At 42.6% G+C, this 22393-nt stretch overlaps 1 protein-coding gene across 1 annotated transcript in view; it reads right to left on the reverse strand.

Annotated features, from left to right (window-relative positions):
* Positions 1–22393, reverse strand: part of SUMF1 (sulfatase modifying factor 1) — a 79783-nt gene that overhangs the window by 37681 nt on the left and 19709 nt on the right. Inside the window, exons 4-6 of the mRNA XM_048488489.1 lie at positions 6727–6809; positions 2966–3088; positions 556–670 (exon numbers count right to left, since the gene is read on the reverse strand). Coding sequence (XP_048344446.1) covers positions 556–670; positions 2966–3088; positions 6727–6809 — 321 coding nt within the window. The remainder of the gene's footprint in view (positions 1–555; positions 671–2965; positions 3089–6726; positions 6810–22393) is intronic.

Genomic DNA, 22393 nt, shown 5'->3' on the forward strand with positions numbered 1-22393 from the left:
GAAATCCAAAACTGCATTTATTTATTTATTCATTTATTTATTTTGTTGGATTTATATCCTGCCCTATCCCCAAAGGGCTCTGTTTTTATATATACATATATAAATGTGTGCTTCACGGTGGTTATGGCAAAAGAAAGGAGGCGGGATTTGTGCAGGAGATGGGAAAGAACATATAAGCCTAAGGCCCCTTCCAGCTCTTTTAATAGCCGCAATTAGCAGTATTAGATCTGCACCAGAACAGTAATGGAGAAGACAGCCTAGGGACCATTCAGCAGAGAAAAGGACAAAGTGACCCAGAGGAACCGCCTGCCTTCCAGACTTTGTCCTAAGCTACAAAAGGGATCTTTGCCATATGTTGGTTCTCCTAAGGTTTCTGCCCGGCTTGCAACTTTTGTAGCCTCATCTGCACCATGAGGATCCACTCCACAAACTGAACTCTCATCCATTAAGATGTATGCTACAATAAAAGAAAAGATTGCCTCTTGCTTCTTTTTGCGTTCAGAAGGTTATCCATAAGCTCTGGGGATGCAGCTAGTCTGCTTCACTCATACTTACGGGTGACGTTCCTTTGTACCCATCCTCCTCAGTATTGCTCGTAGGGAATTCTCCCTGCCAGATATTAGCATAGTGCTGGCCCCTCGGATGAAGCTTGTTTCCCCAGGGGAAGAGTCTGTTGAAAGAAGCACAGACAAACGTTAGCCAGGAAAACAGAAGGCTGCTTTTGGCTTGCAGTCAAAAGGAGATCAAAGATAAAAGGGGGGGTGTAGCTACCAGTTTCAAAAGATTATTTTTATATATCACTTAGTATGAGGCTATGTGCTCCACACAGAGTGATGCTTCTAACAAGGAAGAAAGACGTGCTCAGTATCCTGTACTTATATGGTAGCATTTACCAGGCAGCATTGCAGATGTACAATATTAAAGCAACCCTGTTGGTCTTGTGAAAAAATTGCTCAAAAATCTTATCTCCAAATAGAAACAAAAACCAGATGCTCTATAGTGCCATTCCAAATGGTGTAACATCTTCTAAGTCCACTGATTTCAATGGATTTAAGATATAATGCTGCTTAGGACAGGACTGTGAGAATATAAATACAGCTATATAGATTAGGGCCTGTAATCCACATGAGAGGAATACAGAAAACAGAATTTTTTCAATGAGATATACAATTAAGAGTTAAGGATGGATATTCTTGTAGAGAGACAAGGGAAATCCCAGATTATCCTAGCAATTTCGGGATTTATTCTTAAATGAGGATTTAGGAAGCGGAAGCAATTAGTGGTCTACAGTTGAGGATTATAAATCAGAGATAAGATATTTATTTAAGACACAAGTAGTACATCATGTTTTCAGGATCTCCATTTTGATACATAACACACATTGCAAACCTATGTCATTTAAAGAATCTCTAGTAGAGGCAAAGGTCCACGGTCTTTTGCATGTTTGGGAGGGATTTTGGGTTCTGCTCTTTTAATGGCATACCCTTGTGTCTTTTCACAAATGTCCCTGCTCCCAGGCATACTATGTTTCATACACAAGGCTTGTGCTATTTCAAAATCAACACTGATCATCTATAGGATGTTTCAAAGACAGTTATTCTGATCTCCATTTAGCCCTCCTAGTATCAGTGAAGGAGATAGTATGTGTAGACCAGGGCTCCCCAATATTTTTGAGCCAACGAGTACTGACATGGCACAGTGGGCCTAGCAATACAATGGCTGCTACAAAATTGCTGCGACAGAGCCAGCCACAAAATAATTGCCAGAGCTTATTTTCAGTTAGACCCTTGTGCCATGCTGCTGCCCCAAACAATGTTTTTTTAAAAAATCTGTGCAGCCAATCAGATTTCCAAGAGTCAGTCAGAAGCCTTGCTGGGCAAAAGCTCTGCCTAGTCCCACCCACTTCCTCAAAACACTTGGCAGGCACCAGAAAAAGTGTTGGCAAGCACCATGATGCCCACATGCACCATATTGGGGACCTCTGCTGTAGACAAATTCAGACTCAAAATGAAATTGGGAAACAAGAGCTCATTCCGCATGGGCCAAAAACAGCAGTGTGAAAACGGTGTGAAAATGGTGTTAATGGGTTTAAAACTGTGTAAATGGGTTTATGCCATTTTCACACTGTTTTCACACCACTGTTTTAGGCCCATGCGGAATGAGCCACGGATAGAAGAAGGATTTCTATTCTTGAAGTAAAATAATTGCCAGGAAGGTGGGAGGTAATAATTGGAAAAACAAATCCTCACCCTTTAAAAAGCCTGAAAAAATCTAGACATTTACAATCATACTGCCAGAAAATACTGGCAACAGTGAGCCTTGGGAAGTTCTCATATGGGAGAAGATAAACTGAAGTGAAGGTGCACAACCACCAAATCCTGTGCCAATAAACACGTGAACCCAATTTCTCCCTCCCACACACACACACACACACACTATAGAATATGTTCAGCTTCATCTGAAGCACCCACCTCTGTCATCCATGGAATTTTAACATCTCTTCCCTTCTTTTGTTTATTAACGTTTGGCAATGTTTTCTCTCATGAGTTTTTATCATCAGAATGTAAACTACATTCTGGCATGTTTGAAAATAGGGCAGACCACTTCTTGCCAACCAGGAAAAGAAAGAGCCCCATGGGTCTCAAACATGAATGGCAAAATCCTTTTACTTTTGTGAAAGAAGGATTTTTTAAAAGATTGCCCATTTGAAAAAAGAAAAAAAACCCCTCAGCTTTTAATCTAAATAAATGAATAAATGAAATTGAGAGCTACATGTTAGCCACTCTGAGCGCCACTTTGTAGTGGGAGGGCAGGAATATAAATGGAAAAGATAGATAAATACGCAGACAGACTTGTTGACTGGCAGATCTATACAAAATCTAAGAATAGTAAATCTTGTGGGGGGAGGCCTCTGTTCCCCATTTTTGCTATTAGCTACAAAAGGGAGGAGGAGAATGGTAAATACCTGTTTTCAAGGCCCCCTCGACAGCTGTATTCCCATTCAGCTTCTGTTGGTAGCCGCTTGCCTGCCCACGTGCAAAATGCTACAGCATCATTCCAAGAGACATGAAGAACTGGGTGATCTATTCTGAAACAATAATAAATTAAAAGAAAATCAGTGGAAATGAAGCCAACCTGCCTTAGTTTAAGTCCTAAACAGAGTCAGAGCCTATTGCCAAAATAAGAAATTGGCTGACGCAATACTACGTGTACAAACATGTATCCCTAACCAAACAAAGCTTTACAACTTTCTGAATGTTAGAATTCCAATTCTAAAATACATACAAGATTTTAAAATCTTAAAACCCACTGAAGTGAAAAAGCACACTAGCTTAGGCAAAGTGAGATGGAAATAGCAAGATACAAAAGGGAAGCCATTTTGTATATTTCAAAACAGAATTTAAGAGAGAGTTCTGAAGGGCGCAGGCATCTATTAATAAAGGTTCGTGGTAAACCTCTAAAACTGTTTATTTGTTTTTGCTTTGTTTGCACAGCTAAAATAAGACTGCAAATATGATTCTGAAGACTTTCACAGTTTTGCCATGCTCATTTGATTGGTTAACACAGAAATCCAGAAAAGACTGTGGTTCCCAGGGCTGGATCAGGGGAAGGGGCAGATGTCCTGAGAGTGAGCAGGGGCAGAGTGGCAACAAGAGGTGGGGGAGGCTCAGTCACCCAGCAGAGATGGCTCATTCTTCATCATGTTCCCCCACACACACACACACACCTGCCCCATTTTCCTGATTAGGCTGCTGCTAAGAGTTGGGGGAGGCACAGTTGTACAGAAGAGATGCTTGATCGTTCTGTAGTGCATGCACCCCGTTTCCCCAATGAGGCTGCTGCTGGGAGATAGGGGGGAAGGGAGAGGGATACCCTGGGCCTCATTGGGGAGTTGCAGCTTTCGGTAAGACAGAAACTGTGGCTGTTAGTTGGGTAAGACTATGGTGAGAGAAGAGGAGAGGAAGCTTAAGGTTCCTGAGATGTTTAAAGATGACAAATTCTACACAGTAGGAGACATAGACTCTAGGTAACCTTCCTTGGCCTCACTAATCTACCTCTTTTCCCACCTGAGGCATACTCCACTCTTCTATCTGCAGGACCTTCCAATTCCTTGTATTCCTACCTTCCCTCCTTTCAAAGACTACATGTTGTCAGTGTCTGTGGTAGGCTTTGCGTAATTTAAAGAGTTTTGGGTGCCAATGAACATTAATGATTTAGAATAACTGATGTACCCCTCTCTTCTGCCTTGTGTTCTGCTGAGATGTTGCAAACCCTGGAACATCCTGGAATCAAATGGGAAGGGCTCTTCTCTTTTCTTCCCACCCCCCATCTTGCACCATAAAACTGGGAGCTATGTTATGCTCAGTTTTGCCAAAGGCCACAAGTCAGTGGCGTAGCGCCAAGGGACAGGGGGCATGCAATGCACCGGGTGTGCACCGGTGTGGAGGCGTTCCAGTGCAGGGGCGTTCCCGCAGGAGCATGTCCCCCAGCATGTGCCTCTGGCGTGTGCAGTTCTCCCTCGCTCGGGTCCTGCCACGAATAGACCTGCCTCCCCTTCTGATAGGCTTGGCCTTCCCCAAGAAGCCTGATTTTAATCTTGGGAAAGAGCGGAGGGTGGCGGCTGTTGAACAGTAGAAAGCAGCCAGGCCTAGTTGAATCATGAAAGCCAGGTGGTATCAAGTCACCAAGTGGCTGGTGCCAGGCATGGCACTGATAAATCTTCCCTCAAGGGCTAAAATAAGCTAAACCTGTCCTGTAGAGGGACCTGCCCCATCCTCCTGCCTTTTATTGACAGAAACCCAGCTTAGAATGCTGTGGTTGCCTAGCAACAAGCATTGAGGGTTTCCATGCCTTATACCTAAAGGGACTTGTTTTATCATTTGGGGTTTTTTAACCCCCCATTTTAAAAAAAATCAGATGTGTCTGCAAACCTGAGGTACTTTTCAGGTTTATGGAAAGATTCATTCATGGCTCCAGTCACTGCAGTTATTAAAAAGAAAGATGAGGAGGAGGAGGAGGAGGAGGAGGAGGAGGCTGGCTTGGCTATTAGACCATATGATTATATATGATATGACTGTTGGAACTTGGTTAATGGACTCACAATGCATTCCCAAGTCTGGGTCATAAATTTCCACAATGCATTGCTAAAGGGAGCAGATTCCTAAGAATGTTGTTCAGAATTGATTTTGACCACTCTTTTTAATCCTCTCATGGTCAACTAGCATTCTTTCCTTCCCACCAGATAGCAAATGATTGAATCATCTTAAGGAGCCAGCACAGGATGATGTGGTCAGATTACCAACTCTGAGGGAACCAATCAGTACTCTTTAAAGACAGGCTCAAGGCCATTTTATACGTGGTTGATTTTAACAAACAGTCTTAATTCCAGTGGAGAAAAAGAAAAACATACACTGTAATGCAGAAAAGTATAAACAATTTTGTAGGAACAGAAGTGGAGGACTGAGTCAATCATTAGAATAAATGTTTCCATGAACTTGTGAAGGCTTTTATTCGTCCCCCTGTTCCATAAATGACTCCCTGTGGATTCATGACAGGCACTTTCATTTCAATAATACGATCAAATTTATATTGGTATTGTTATTCAACTGAAAAGAATGGTCATTTATTCGCTACCTCCTGGCTTAGTACATCGGAACTGAAATATTACAGCTCAATAGAAACCAAGAAAATCACTACAGTTCCCTATTTCCAAGTTATACAATATCATCAGTTTTCCTTGCCATGCTCATGATTCCAAAATGGTAGATTCCAAATACAAAACAGGAGGTCTGTTAAGGTCTACACATAAAAAGAACTGAACAGTTCCTAGCCTCTGTAAATGCTGTTCACTCAGATTGAGGGTACTAACCTCCAGGGGAGGCCTGGAGTTCTAGACATATAACTGATTTCCAAGTTTCAGAGTTCAGTTCCTCTCAAAGAAATGGCAACTTCAGAGGTCAAACCCTATGGTATACTATAGATCAGGGATCTGCAACCTGCGGCTCTCCAGATGTTTATGGACTACAATTCCCATCAGCCCCTGCCAGCATGGACATGAACATCTGGAGAGCCGCAGGTTGCAGACCCCTGCTATAGATTCTAGGGGTAATCCTCTCCAAATTCACCCTTCCAAAACCAGTGCCCCCAACTCTCCATAATTCATTTGTTAATTTATTACGTTGTCTTTCTCCCCCACTGGGGAAGCAGAGCAGCTTATAGCATTTTCCTCGTCTTCGTTTTCTCCTTACAACAACCCTGTGAAGGCAGGTTAGTCTGAGACAGTGTGATGGGCTCAAGGTCACCCAGTGCCGTGGGCTCAGTCAGCCAGACTGATGAGGAGCACTGGCAGGATCACCCCACTGTGCTGGAGCCTCACTCAGCTGGGCCTCCAGAACAACCAGAAGCCTCCCAAGATGCAGACAGAGCTGGTCCAAATCAAGAGTCGGAGGTGCGTGCTTGGAAGTCCTAAGGCAATTCAGAGAATGCAGAGAGTTTGTGAAGCAGCCTCTCTATTAAATAGTTTGTCTGAGGAGACAGAGTATAAAATTAATGCATCCTGTGTGAATTATGGACTGGGCAAGCTTCTCTAATTTTCAAACACACACCATATTTGAATGTTGTTCACCGCCCAGAGCCCTTCGGGGGAGGGGCGGTATATAAAATTAATTAATTATAAATAAATAAATAAAATAAAGGAGTCCAAAGCATCAGCTGCCTAGTGCTCACCGGTTTGAGATATTAGAATCAGGACCCTCAGGGTGCCTCCAATTAGCTCCTTTAACAGGCATCCACCAGGGAGCAGCTGCAACCTAAAAACAGGAAGAAAAAAAGGATTGGCTACCCCACTGAACAGACAGTCGAAAATCATTCTAGAAGGAAGAAGTGAAGGCGTGAGCTCTGACTGAAACAAAATCTTAATTTCTTGACCACCTCTTGTCTTCCCTTCCAATGTATGCTATACTGTCAACAGGGTTTATAAATCATACGGAAGAATGCCAAGAACATTGTTTGACATTAGCCTTCTTTCCCGATTTGACACGTTGGTAGGGTTGCTAACCTCCAGACGAAGGGTGAAGATCGAATGACAACTGATCTTAGTTCTCCTGGAGAAAATAGCTGAGTTGAAGGGTAGACTCTAAAGCATTATAACATGCTGAGATCTCTCGGCTCTCCAAACCCTACCCTCCTCAGGCTCCACTTCCCCAAATCTCCAGGAATTTCCCAAACAGGAGCTGGTAATTCTTTGGCTTGGATCCAGTGACCTGTAAGCAGTAGCAGTGCTAGGCTTCTCTGCCAATCTGCAGCCCTTTAATATAATTGTTATTAAATGGCATATATGGAGAGATGGAATGTCTGGGTGGATCACATGGTTTCAGACTATCTATATAAAAAGCAAACCGTGAGTTTGTTCCTGATGGTCTAGCACAGGAACTGCTGGGCCAATTCCTCTGAAAATTCCCAGCCACTGTAGTCAGCCAGGCGAGAGTGTTTTTAGATGTTCACATACCTAAAATTTTACACCTGGTCCAGGTAAAACCCCTTTTTCCTGGTGCTCCATGGTGAACGACATTCAGCTGCCTGTGTGTAACTGTCACCCTTAGAATGTTCGTGCCCTTAGACTGTTCGCTCAGATGGCCACATATGAGCAGTGAAAACAGTACATTGGTAATAACTCGAGTGGAAGTGAAACACATACACATGTTGCTGTGTGAGACGTCAGGTGGGGTTCCCCCCCTCACACGCAGGTACCTTTCACTCTCTGTGCCTCACCCACTACTACCACACAACACACATACTCTCATACACATTCATCCTCACACTCCTCACTTTGCCCTCCCTCACATCCAACCACCACTTAACTACTTCCTCACCCATATTCCACACCCATATTTAACAAGCTTGAATGTAAAAGACAGCTGGAGGGAGGGAGAGGGAAGGGACAGAGGGGGAGGCATGCAAGGGAAGAGAAGTGAGGGAGGGGAGAGAGTGAGGGATGGCATGCAAGGGAGGGGAGGGAGGGGGCCCAGCATCTGAATATGACCCACCCACCCTAGCAGAAGGAGAGGGAAGGGAGGGAGGAGGAGGGGTGGCATGCAAGGGAAGAGAAGTGAGGGAGGGGAGAGAGTGAGGGGTGGCATGCAAGGGAGGGGAGGGAGGGGCTAGCCAGACTACATTCCCTGAATACTGAGGTTACAGTTCAGAAAACCAGGTTGCCTCCGAGGAATGCGTTACTCAGGAGTAAGCTCGGTAAAGCAACCGTGACATACTCTGAATGGCTGAGTCGCGCCCCTCAGAGGGTTTACTCAGAAGAGACACCCATTGCCACAACCCAACTTACTCCCAGGTACAGGATCATGACCAGCCAGCCTAGACATGTGGGAGGGGTGCCTTTCCATCCCCCCACCCCAAGGAATGCGGTCACCAACATCAATGACATCGCACAGTATCAGCCTGCGCGTTTCCATGAGCACGTACTGTTGGGCTCTGAAAATTGATTTACTGCTACTGTTCCTTTCCTATTTCACCACAATAACCCACAGCAACGCGTGGCCGGGTACCGCTAGTTCGGTTATAAAATAGCAGCACAAGAAATATTTCGTGCTTTGTTTTGCATATATGCATATATGGGAATGTGGTGTTACAATTGTTTTTACTCAGCTCAAGGAGACAGCTAGAAGCAATTTTAGTGCTTCTGCAAGGAATGTTATGTGCACAAAAAATTTCCCATGGTTGCCCACTCAGTATTTTGATCCCAGCCTTCTCAAACATACATCAAGGATTTCTTATTACTCTTTTCTGCACATGATGGTTTTCGTTGAATTCTTGTATTCTGCTGAATGATGAACTGTTGTATGATGTGTCTCAGTTTTCCTTGAATGCTGCTCTGATTGATATAGAAAAAGTAGGATGCAGATTTTCAAACAAGCAAATGTCAGTGCTCCAGAAACGAAGGATTCCCGTCAGTATGCTGTAGAGGCTGCAATGTTTTCTTTGTCAACAGGATCAGTTTTAACCTCTTTCCTACTTCTGCCCCTAATAGTCTTGGAACAGAATGTTTACAGCATCACTGCCGAATAGTACATGAAGTACATCTCACAAGTGGCTCCTGGCGGTTCAGTTTTTTGCCCAGTGATAACATTTAATTGAGGCCAAAACTCAACCTTCACACATACAATCTTTTTCAGCTAATTAACTGGCTAATCTCCTTCCAATGTATTGTTGCAGACTTCCAGAAGATGGAGACAGAACTGCCACAAACTAATCCAGAGCTCTTCATGACCATGCTGAGTTATGTTGCCAAATGGTTCTGTGTTAAGCTGCATGAGACAAAATGAATTTTTGAAATTGCAAACTATAATCCCACCTCTCACAATCAAAAATAATCTAGAAAGCATACACTAGCTTGCACATGGCAGGCCTATGCACACAGCTTGGCAGAGAGCACGTTTTACAAAATACATAGCCGTGTGCTGCCCTTTTTAATGAATATACTATATGAATAAAGGAGATTTGCCAGCAATCACTGATATGCAAGTGCTAGTTTGATAAAGATTTCCTTCAATAAAAGCAGCAACAGTTATCCATTAAAAATACTACCTGCCTGAAGTTAGAAACTTCTCCAGAAACACATTAGTTCATAGTTGTATTTTAGTCATAAAAGCTACACTGAAGTGGTATAACTGAGCTCCTATAGCGTGCAAATTATTATCTTCCCATTCAAATGAAGTGAGTTCAAACATGTCTTGGGGAAAGGATGCCAACTTCAGATTGAGAAATTCCTTGAGATTTGGAGGAGGAGTTTGGGAAAGGACTTCAGTGGTGTACAATGCTATAGAGTCTGCCCTCCAAAGCAGCCATTTCTTCCTGAGGAATCTATCTCTGTAGTGTAAAGATCAATCGCCATTACAGAAATCTCCAGGTCCCACCAGGATGTTGGCCACCCTACTTAGAGCCAGGAACCTTAGTAAATTCTCCTAGCAAACTGATTTCCCTGCTAGCAAGAGAGACAGCCTCTGATCTCCTGGCATTATCACATCAGAGAAGACTCTGATCTATGTCTAATCAGAAGTGAAGAGAAGAAGCAAAAAGACATTGGAAAATAACCTTAAGGGCAGAACATCCTTGTTTTTTTGACAGTTGTGTCCAATGGTTGTCCATTTCTGGGATAAGACCCATTCTGGAACTTTTGCTTGCTTAGTGCTAGCTCAGCATCAGGGGGCCTCCAAAGTACTTAAGTACTTAAAAGTACTCCCAGTACTTAAAAGTACTTTGACTACTTAAAACACACTAAGGCTGAAACAGCATCTTTAGGAATTTGCAAGCTTCAAAAAGGTGAGGCAGCTCAAGACCCAGAATATTCAATCTCCAAGTCTATGGATGTGAACATAGCAGTCAGCTCAGTTATTCTACAATAACCACTGGAAACAGAAGAAAAGTGGAGCCATGGCTCACAAGAACTAGAGGCACTAGCAGCCACTTTGTCTGGAACAAGGAGAGATTTTTCCCTGGCAAGCAGATGGAAAGATCTGTATCCTTTTCATTCTCCTTCCTGTCCTGCTATGTCAGCTTCTGCTATTTTGTTCTCTAAAATCAGGAAACTCCCAGTCCTTAAAAACTAGCTACAGACCTATGGGAAAAAATCCCAGGCTAAAGAATTACATTTATTTATTGAGAATATTTAGAAGTTGGCCTCTCTCTCAGATAACAGGAACCCAAGGCAGGTGACAATGAAAACAGTACAAAAACATACCGGTAAGTAGATGAATACAACTATCAGCAAGACAGTTTTAAAATTAATGCCACCCAGAGTAAGGAGGCAAAGGGTTTTCTCAAGAATTCTGTTTTATGGGAGCTCTGAGACAGGCATGGAAGAGACTTGTGGAAGAGTCTGCAATACTGAAGAAGACACAGAGAAAGCTTGAGAAAGGGCAACAGCCAAACATATCCTTGCAGGGGTCAAAATGACCAAAAGGCACTGCTGCCCTGAGTCCTTTGGGAATTTGGCTCCAGGTTATGAAGGGCTTTAAAAGGAAGAAATAGCTCAACCCTACACTCTAGTTGTCAAGCTTATATTAGTTCAACAAGTCAATATTTGAAAGAATGGGACCAAAAATCTAACATGCCCAGGTCATTCTTACACACTGTTCCGAAGCATTGCAAAATGAGCCCAGAAGATAATTTTAGTCCAGCCCAGCTGTAAAAGGAGCTAGAGGTTTAATAGAACTCACACTAAATCCCACTTGGAGTAAACTTCAGTTTAGTGCTATGTCTGGACACTGATCACCCCATTAATTCTTTTAGGAGGCAGGACACAAACTGGGATTTCAAACCAGAGTTGTGTCCTGTGTTTACAAATCCTGGTTTGGGATAATTCTGATTAGACATTACGCCCCAAATGGAGGAAACCCTGATTTGTGCAATAGCACCACACCCAGGGAACAGAGTTTTAGTTGCAAAGTAACCAAATTCAATGGTACTCCTTTTGCACCTGGTTCTCACTGGCAGCAAATCACCTGGGATTTCTCAACAGACGCTGGTTAGTTTGAATCGTCTACTGCACTAATATCACAGCTCTTGTTAGTTTAAACTGTGGTTAACTTTGACATATAAATATTGGTACTGAGTATCAAGCCATTCCGCCTGAACCTATCTGGGTTTTTTAGGCCTTACCAAACAATATCACTTCCTTTCAACCTCAGTTTTTCATCTGTGAAATGGGAATAATAGCGATCTATTGTAACAAACAAGGAACCATTGATGTGGATTAAGTCACTCTGCTCAGCAAAGTTTAAAGCTTTCCTCCAGCCTAAGGTGATTTCTTATATCTTCAGGGGCTCTTGCAGGAAGAGTCATTTACATTGTAAAATTATTCTTAAACTGGAGGAAGGGGCTTAGTCTTAGGCTGGAGGAAAGGGCTTAGCACCCCATTGATTCTCAATTTGAGCCTTAAAGCTAAAAGCTAAAAGAAAACTGAAGATATCTCAATAAGTATCAATATTTTCTGCTGCATTGGCAGGCCTTACATTTTCTCTCTGTAACCCTTTTTCTCACGTCTCTTTGTTTTCTCATAATATGTGCCTTTATAATGCAGACAGCAAACTACTTGTTGGAAATAAGAGAATGCCTCAGCTCCATGGATCCCCCAATACCTTCAAGAGGTGCCTCAGGGGCAATGCTTCACAGGTAGAAACTCCCTGATCTAGAGACTCAATTCACACATTGTACTGAAATAAACAGCAAAGGCCTGTCATTCTAGGCAGGTAACAGAGTCCCCAAGAGATTTGCCAATAGCTAATCAAAGCACAGTAACACTGCCTTATAGGCACCATGTCTCCATCCTTGCAACTAAAGCTTCCAAGGCAAGGATTTAGCAATGTCTTCTAAATATGCTTCAGTCTGCTCCTTCCAAAAGTAAGTGTTGTCCCAAACTGACATTGTTTCCAAAGAGTCTGAGAATGCAGAAAAGCTTTTCATTGTTATAAATCTAACTAAAATAAGGGTAATAAAGCGAGATATATAAAAGCCCCACGTCACTGACTAGCACAATCCTACTCTTCACTGACTAGCACAGTGATGGCGAACTTTTTTGGGACCGAGTGCCAAAATTGCAACCCAAACCCCACTTATTTATCGCAAAGTGCCAACTTGGCAATTTAACCTGAATGTGGAGGTTTTAATTTAGAAAAAATCGGTTGGCTCCCTCTTCCTCCACCCCACCTGCTCGAGCAGGGGATAGCCTGCTCTAGCCTCCAGCAAGTCCTGCGCACACCACTCTGTGCCTCTCTAGCATCTCTGCCTCCTCTGCATGCCGCCCAGGCAGCAGCCACCTGGAACACAGGCACCAGGCCCGCCAGCCGAGTCCTCCCTGCTCACCGCAGTGCGCGCACGTTGTGCTCAGTGGCCCAGGCCAGCCTAGATGTGTGTGTGTGGGGGGGGGATGATTTTCCGCCCCCCACATGATGAACTCTGTGTGAGCGTGCCCACAGAGAGGGCTCCGAGTGCCACCTCTGGCACCTGTGCCATAGGTTCGCCATCACTGGACTAGCACAATCCTACTCTTCTAGTCAATGAGCTTAACTGTTTTCATAATACCCAGCAATCTCATGCAGAAGTACACAAAGAAAGTAGAAGCAGGAATACAGAAGATGAGTTAAAGGTATAGAAAATAATGACTTCGGTTCTATAGGAAAGTCGTGGTTAGCTGTTCTGAAAAAGGATTCAGTGGGTTGCCAGATCCAACCCTTTACTCTTAAAACAGCATTTACAATTTCTCCAAAGATTTTCCTTAGTCTATGCCTTATGGGCATATTGGGAAGTTAATGATGTACACTGATAGAAAACCATGCACTTTCTGGATTTGCCCAGATAGTTAAAGATATTCTTGTCCAACCCTATTCTGAACTCTTTCCAGAGATTCCCATCCTCCTATGACAGTAACAACACTTGTTGGTTCATGTGAACACTTCAGTCTGTTTTGACTAAATCAGGTTCATTTTGCTAAAGACTGTGTCTTGGTTCAAATGCAATGGCAAATCATTGACGCTTTAGGCTTGCTCCCATGATTCCTCTTACTTTTTTGCTGCATGGGACAACTGGTATGTAACAAAGCAGAGTTTGCCTTTTTCAATATGGTGCTCTTACAAACCCTCAAGCCATTGCTGAACAACTGCAGCAACACTAGACTTGCAAAGGGAGTGGGACCACTGCTGGGCCTTTTGTACACTCATCTTGCCAAGTTGTGAGGTTTCCCTTATAAACAGTAATATAAACAGGATTTTTTTAAAAAAAAACCCATGGTTCTTAGACCACAAGAATTTTGCATTTCTATAAAATAAATATTTTTCCATAAAACGCATTTATCTTCAGGGCAGTTACATAATGTTTCAAGCTGGCAGCAACATACCAACACTTGTGAAGAGAAATTATCATACACTTTTTTTTTCGGGGGGGGGGGGATAAATCAAATTTGTTTTCTGCTTTGCTTCCCTCCCTACCCTTCATTTAAAGATTTGGAGTTTGAAGGAAAAAAGACATCTTCTAGAAGAGAAAGAAAAAGGCAGTAAGGGATAGAAAGGGAGATGCCAGCAACATTTTCGGAATGTGTTCTATCCTCTTTGATGACCTGAAAAAAAGATCATGGAAGCCTACCTTCTGCACAAGGTTGGATGGTTCAATTCTAGATTAGCCCAGTATAGAAAAGTAGACAGAACTTCAGATTTGGAGATCTGGGTTCCACCCCACCCCTCCCCTGTCAGCCTTGGGGCCAATAGCTAACCAACCCTTACAGAGTTGTGGCAAGATAAAGAGGATGCAAAAGAGGGGACAGGAGGGATACCAATGTAATAAATAGGACAGATAAATAATTCAGAATATTATTTAACAACATTGGAGGGAAGAACAACAGCTAGTAAGTGTCCCATGTTAGTAGCAGCTGGCGGACAAACACCCAATTTAGAAAAGTGGTTTAACAAAACAGAAAAGAAGAAATTGAGACAGGCAACACTTTTTCCTTGCATGAAGTTTGAAATGGCATTCAGATAACCAACTCTGATAGATGCTTGGGTTTTCTGGTAGACCACAGCCACACAGCCCGGAAAACCCAAATCAGCCAGACATTAAAGCCTTTGACATTACGACCAACTCGGATTTTGTCATTATGTGAATAAACCTGAGATTCACCCCCATACCCACATACCTTTCTTTTTGCATTTTTATGACACAACATCATTTGTAATTTATATCCAAACCCTAACAACTAGGCTTTCAAATCACAGAATCTTGGTTTATAAGGAAAAGTGAAAATTATAATTTGTCCTTTATGAGCAACAACCAACAATTTGGTTTGTTGGTTTTTCTGACTGAGACTCAAGGCAGATTAATGGTTTCCACAAAAGAAAAATTCTTAAGTATTGAGTCACGGGTGAGGGGGAAATGGAGCATGAGAGCCAGAGGATCACTCAGGTTCATTCCTATAAAAAACAAGCTGTGGTTTGTTGCTCTGTCAGAATCATGCCACAAGTATAAGGAGTGGACCCAAGGCAAATGATAAGGAAGGGCAACTAAAATGTGTATGGGAAGGTCTGCTGTTCAATGTATGTTTACCAAAGAGAACCACCTGGGTTTAACAAACCCTTCAAAGAAGAAATAACATACTGATGTTAATTGTTGCTGCTTGAATAACTGTGTTAACTACAAGAATTTTAATTATCCCAAAGCCTTTCAAAGGACAGGTCTGTACTGCCCTGACTTACACTAAAAGGTTTAAATGCTTACATTCTCCTCTCAGCAATTGGTTTGCTGTGCTGGGAATTACTGGAAGAAAATTGCTAACATGCTCCGATACTTAATCTGATAAACAGCCCAATCATCTCATTTGTGCTCATAAATATTAGTGCCTTTTCAGTTAGAGTAAGAAAAAAAGAGAAACGCAAATGCTCAAACACGGACTAATACGTTTTATACTCTGCCTCAGAAAAAGATGTTAGTACAGTCAGTTGAGATACACCAATCAAGAAAATTGTACACTTCAGCATTAGAATATAGCACGTTCTATTCATTCAACTGAAAATCACAGTAACCAACCATCAGAATTCTTAAGAGAACATTACATTCATACAGAGCAACATTTCACACCACTCTATATTTTTAAAAGAAGCACATAAATTATGTATTATAACTGAACAGGAATTACGGTAACATTTATCCAAGCATTGATTTTTGCACATATCTTGGAACACTTGCCATAATCCCAGGAGAAAACATTTCCTCTGAAAGTTAAAAAAATAAAAGCTCATGATCACACATATTTTTATCCCCACTGTCACAACCATTACTAAAGTACTTTGTTTAGATATGAGTGGCTCCACCAAATAACTGTGTTACACATGCTACATTAGCAAAGCAATACAAAAACCACTGGGGAGTATGTGCATTGAAGCTGACTGCTCACATACCAGTTGTTTACAAAATCACAGAAATACCTCAATTCCCTCCAGCTGGCAAGTACATGCATTCTAAATTTGTCTCACATTTGAACTAAAAAATGCCCATGTATCATCATCAGTATCATCGTCGTTGCCGCCGCCGCCACGACCACCACCACCACCAACTTTATTGGAATTTAGGAATACATTTTAATTTTATATTTTTTAAATTTATATACAAATTTATATACAAAACATAAAAAGAAGGTTCAATCTTAGATAAGATTGATCACTACAGACCTAATAAAACAGATTAATTCAATCTACCAACACTTCAAAGAAGTTGGTTTCGTTAGCTATAACAGAGATGAAAAAGTCAGAAACATTTTCACAAATGAAACTATTTGAACTATTAAGTAGTTCATCAAACTCACCAGCGAATTTTCGCTTATCCCTTCTAGGAGAGGAAAAATGTACATTTTCCTACAAAAGGCAGATTGAGCAAGGGGTGTCTGCAGCATTGCTTTGACTCAATCACATGCATAAGTTCTCTTGGCTGTCCTGGTTAATTCTTGGATCCCATTTTCAGGAAATTGCTATGGTATTTTGTGCGAAGAAAAAAAATCCGTGAGTCTTCTCAAATGGCAACAGTAGCCCAATCTATCTTTTGTTTCCCCAGAGGCTCTGGGGAATTTTCACCATCACAACATTAACCATTTTGCTAATTCAAGGTTTCATTTTCATCAAATCGAAAAGCAGCCATACCCAGGAGGACATGGCAAACCCCACCAACCAACAGCCTGGCCTCAGTAAGGAAGCCCCACTATCATTGGGTGAGGAGATGGGATGAATGTGTTATCCAGGATAGACAAGGCTCAGCTTTTTAAAAGAATAACTAGACCACCCCTCCAGTCAGTGCCAACAGTCACGGCTGGAATCACAGCTGGAATCAATTGGCAGTTGTAGGTTTTCTGGACTCTGTGGCCGTGATCTGGTGCTTTTAGCTCCTAATGTTTTGCCAGAATCTGTGGTTGGCATCTTCAGAGGCATGTCATGGTGTGTGTTTCAGGATGTCAAGGAGAAACACATCCTAAGGTGACAGGCCATACAGCCCAGAAAACCTATAACAGCCTGTCATTTGAACTGTGTATTGTTATGGATCTGACATGTTAACTACTTTGTAAGCCAACCTGACTGAGAGACTAAAAATAAAAAGAGAGAATGATTGAGGTTTAACAAAATGAAACTGACCCATAACAGGCAATTGTTGATGGCAGTTGCTACCATTTAAGGGAGGAGAGAGAGTCCACCAGCCCTGGAGAGGATCAAAGTCTTACCAAAACAGCAGGCTCCTTGTATTTCCAATTCAAGAAACTAATAATTCCCCATGACATAAGGATTCAAAGTGGGCAAGATGCAACAATCCAGATAAGACTGTTGTCTGAGCACAAAGTTGTCAACCCAGTTCAGATAAGTGTTAACTCTCTGAAGGATCAAATCCAGGGACACTCCTGTTTCCACAACCCCTTCTCCAGAAACAGATTTCCAAAGCAGCCCAGAGATCTTCTCTCTTTTTTTGGAAGTTTAGGCTGATTTGCCAGCTACAACATTTTCTAGAAAGTTGGCACATAGTCAAGTTTTTCTTGTGGACATTCAGGTTACCCCAGCACGCTGTTTGCAAGGCTGCCATTGACACTCCACATAAATGTCAATAGGTGAACCATACGGAACTGAGGCTTTTAAAAGGGACACACTGTGGAGAAAATGTAACTGTGGTGGAGTGTCAGTGTCACTGATGGCAAATACATTTCCAGGCCCAATTCAAAGTCTCGAATGGCTTCAAATCAATGTACCCAATGGATGCTTTTAGTTATATTCCTGTGCTCTTACATCTCCTGCTGAAACCCAGCACAGCATGCTCTTATCGACAGAAGCAAGAATGAGGGGCCTGTGAGACAGAATATCTCAATTATCACATACTGATTGTATCATGTTGTCCCTGAGGAGGCCCATTCAATCTCCTTGCTTCCAACCTTTCACTGACTGAAGATGTCTTATGTTTTCGAGACTTTTTCAGATAGGGGAACCTCCTGCCATTGTCTGATGCTGCTATTTTATTTGTCTAAGTATCTTTCTGGTTTCGAATTGTCATTTTGTGGTTATTGGGAGATTTTTAAAAGTTGATAATCTGAACTGCCTTTGTTAGAAAAGAAGCAGGATGAAAAAGAAATGGTTTTTATACCCCCCTTTTTTCCTTTAAAGAAACTCAAAGCAGTTTACAGCCATATTCCCTTCCCTGCAACAGACTCCTTGTGAGGTAAGTGGGGTTGAGAGAGTTCTGAGAGAACTGTTACTAGCCCAAGGACACCCAGCAGGCTTCATTTTTAGCAGAGGCAAAGCAATAGGGTCAATCAGAATAGAGTCTGCCACTCATGTGGAGGAGTCGAGAATCAAACCAAGCTCTCCAGATTAGAGCTTCCCCCCTTAATCACTACACCACACTGGCTATGAATATCCTAACATTAAATGGTAATGCTAGAAACAGAAGATGTGTAATCTGTAAAACCTTTTAAAAAAGAGAAAAACAAAACAAAGAATGACGGGGAAATTGTTGCAGCAAATGGTTTCTCTGGACGAGTGCTCCCAGTCTTCAATTGATCATTCAACTTCAAAAGCAACATTTTTTAAAAGATGTCCCAAACTGGTACCGGCATGGGGCAGTTGCGGCAGTGGTCATGGACATTGCTCCCCAGTTAGGGCTGCCAGCCTCCAGGTAGTGGCTAGAGATTTCCTGCTATTACAACTATTCTCCGAGGGACAGAGATCAGTTCACCTAGAGCAGTGGTGGCGAACCTTTGGCACTCCAGATGTTATGGACTACAATTTCCATCAGCCCCTGCCAGCATGGCCAATTGGCAGGGACTGATGGGAATTGTAGTCCATAACATCTGGAGTGCCAAAGGTTCGCCACCACAGACCTAGAGAAAATGGCCGCTTGGGAAGGTGGTCTTTATGGCATTATACCCCATTGAAGTCCCTCCCCTCCTCAGGCTCCATCCCCAAAATCTTCAGGTATTTCCCAGCCTGGAGCTGACAACCCTACACCTGCCATGAATCCTGCCACTGTCTGTCTCTGAAAAGTGTCCTTATCTCATCATCAGACTCAATTTCATTCTCTGTCTCAGAACAACTAAAGTTGGGCTGACATCAACCTGAGTACCTACCAAGCTGTCCTATCGCTGTGTGGATATTAAATGAGGAGGCAGCCATTTTGTTTGCAGTTATTGCCCATCCAGATAGCTGGAAGAGAGACAGGCAGCACAGTTGCCATTATCCCTCCCACTGACACCTAGGGCAGTAGCAGGTCTTTGTACTTCAAGCCCAACCAGATGTTCCACTCATATCAAGAGAATAAGCCCATCTTTCAATTTTAACATTCCACTCATCTCACAAAAGATTTCCTGCCTGCTCTAGTTTGTTTAGCAAGACATGGACAGTACAAATGGGCTACTAGATGTATTCTGTCAAATGGACACTGAATGGCATTAAGGTGATGCATTTTCTGTGTTCACCTGCCCCTGCATTTTCACCAGCCAGGCTTATCTATTTCCTAAGAACATCAAACATAGCATTGAAGCGACCAACTTCTGTTCCGCATCCATAGCAACTGCACTGTATTTATGGTGAGAACAGCAGAAGCTAGACTCCACAGACACATCACAATACAAATAATGCCCAAAAGCCCAGCGCTCCAAGGCTCGAGACAAAGAAATGTCTTTTCAAGCATCAGGTAGATGTCAAGGTCTCCCTAATCTGCTTGAGAAGGAATCTTCCTGCAGATGTCATTCTGCCGCTTGCACTGTTCTGAGGTGCCAGAAATCCAGACAGTGAAGGTCATGCTTAAATTTAGACAAACTTTATTCTTTTAAAAAAAGTTAACTGATTAGTAAGGCAATTAAGCATATGCAAAACATGTCCCAAACTGTGGTATGCCCCAAATGAGCCACCTGCCCCATAATGGACCCTATGCTCATGCACAGATTATGTGGGCAGCATGGGAGCTGATGAAACATGTCTCCTTCCCATGCCATTAAAAAAACAGAAGAAACCACCCATCATGGGACAGCAGTTCATGGCAAAAATCTTCCCCACAGGCACCTTCAGGTATAGGTACAAACAGCAGGTGGCCTATGGCATCTTTTCCTACACAGCCTACAGTTCTAATGTTGTTATGGCAGCAGGAGAAGGAGCTGTAACTGTTCCCATTCCATCCATGTAACATTAAAAGGTCTCAAGATGGCTGCACGTTTTGTCATAACCTGATCCCCCTAGGCCCATGGTGGCGAACCTTTGGCACTCCAGATGTTATGGACTACAGTTCCCATCAGCCCCTGGAGTGCCAAAGGTTCGCCACCACTGCCCTAGGCTCACCTGCATATTACAGCAAATAAACACAGCTCCTCTTATTCATACCTGGCCAGTATTTACCATGGGAAGCTGTAGAATTTCCATAAAGAACAGTATGATTCTTCTTTGTAAGCTTAGAATAGTCAGAGAGAAATCTAACACATACAACTTGGCAAAACTCCTCAAATTTGCACATGTGCTGAACCACTGCTGCACAAATGATCCCACTGGCCATTCACTGTCCGTTTTGAGTCGTATCCTACCCCAGACTCATGTAAACATAGTGAAGCACAAGATATTGTTTAGCACTGCAACTAGGCAATTGAGCTGGAAACCAGGAAGCCCTTGTTTGTTCTTTTAGATCTTATCAGTGGCTGTGCCCAGGAAGCCTGACACTGTTATAGCTTACAGCTCTCAGCCCTATAAATCCTAATCTTGATCACACATACTGGGGAGTTCACCATTCGGAAAAGTAACCAAAATAGATTTAATGGCACCTGTGACATTTTTATCCCATGCTTCCTTCAAGGAGCGCAGGGCAACATACATAGTTTTGGATCCTGCGACAGGTTTCTCCTCATGGAACTGGGTGATTTTTGACATTGCCTTTTCATTGCTGACCTGCAAGTGGACCCTCAAGCTGTTTCTTGGGGTTTTCTCATTCCACATGAGCAGCATTTCAGGGGAGATTTGGGGCTGCAGCAGGAGAGGTTAATGCTCTACTGAGGGAGCATCTTCTATCAGTGGAAATTTTCAGTAAGATGCCAGGATTCTCTTGCATTTAATCCTCATAACAAACCTACGAGGTAAGTTTGCATGATTCTTAGGCCAGTGACAATCCATCAGCCCATAGCCAACTTGGATCTGAACCCAAGTCTCCCTTGTCCTAGTCTGCTGCTATACAACATTCAAGGCTTTTTAAAAAATTACTTCTCCAGATGTTGTTTCGCTCTCCCTGTTAAAATATTCTTTATTTTGAAATGGAGGGGGGGGGGGGGAGAACCACTTTTGGCTCTGCTTTTAAACAGCAGGTTAAGAAAAGCCAAGCCACTTAAAAAGCAAGTGTCTGCATTGCTGGGCAGCTCGCCAAAGTCATCAGAGTAATATCATTTTTCCATGCAAGGATGTCCTAATAATACATATTGGAAAAACAAGGCAAAGACGATCCTCTCGATATTACTCCAACCAAATAGGGGAAATCTCTGAGAGGAAGCAGCAGAGCAGACACCAGCGTGGGCTGCAAGCCAGTTCCCACTTACCTCCTAGACCTATACCAATATCAGGGACAGTGCCTCTAAGCAGGGCCAAGAACCACGTCACAAAAGAAAACCAGCTTTTTTAAAAAAGGACAAAAAATGGCACTCCGCCACTTAAACTGAGATTTGAAGAGCAAATAGGGGCACATATTGTTAAGTGGAATATTTTTGGAAAACATGCTGTGTTCCGCTCTGGATGCTCTGAATCCTCACCACCGAACTCAATGTTCTGCATTATGAGTTTGTTTTCAGGCATGTCAAGGATTTGGTTGGAGCATCTCTACCTGAACGCCAGCATCTCTACCTGAACGCCATTCTGAACAAAAGGCAGTTCTTCCTTGCTTCCTTGCTAGCAAGTGGATTGCTACATCAAGACAAATATCAGAATGCCCCCGTTTCCAGTCAGTACAATATAGGATGCTTTAGATAACATAATACTTTCCCCTTTCACGTTGATCACTGACCTGGGTTCAATAGAGCATCTATTTCATAAGTCTCATTTCCTGCCCTAGAGACTGAGAAAGGAAGTAACTTTCCGAAGCAAATTCATTGCCTCAGGCTAAATAATGTGAGAGGATGATTAAGATAGTCATTTTCCAGGTTCAGGAAAATGCTGCAAATTGCAAGGCTACAAAGTACAATATGCCATACTGGCTCCTTCACGCAACTGGGAACCACTTATGGGCAACACAAGAATGGTTTTCGGAACACAAGAAAAAACAGGCTGGCCTGCTTTGCTCATCAGTGCCCAGTCAAGATTTTTGAGAAACAGAAAAAAAATCCACCCAGTCACAAGAAGCTCAGTCA

This window comes from Sphaerodactylus townsendi, linkage group LG03, assembly GCF_021028975.2.
Source record: "Sphaerodactylus townsendi isolate TG3544 linkage group LG03, MPM_Stown_v2.3, whole genome shotgun sequence".
Classification (NCBI taxonomy): domain Eukaryota; kingdom Metazoa; phylum Chordata; class Lepidosauria; order Squamata; family Sphaerodactylidae; genus Sphaerodactylus; species Sphaerodactylus townsendi.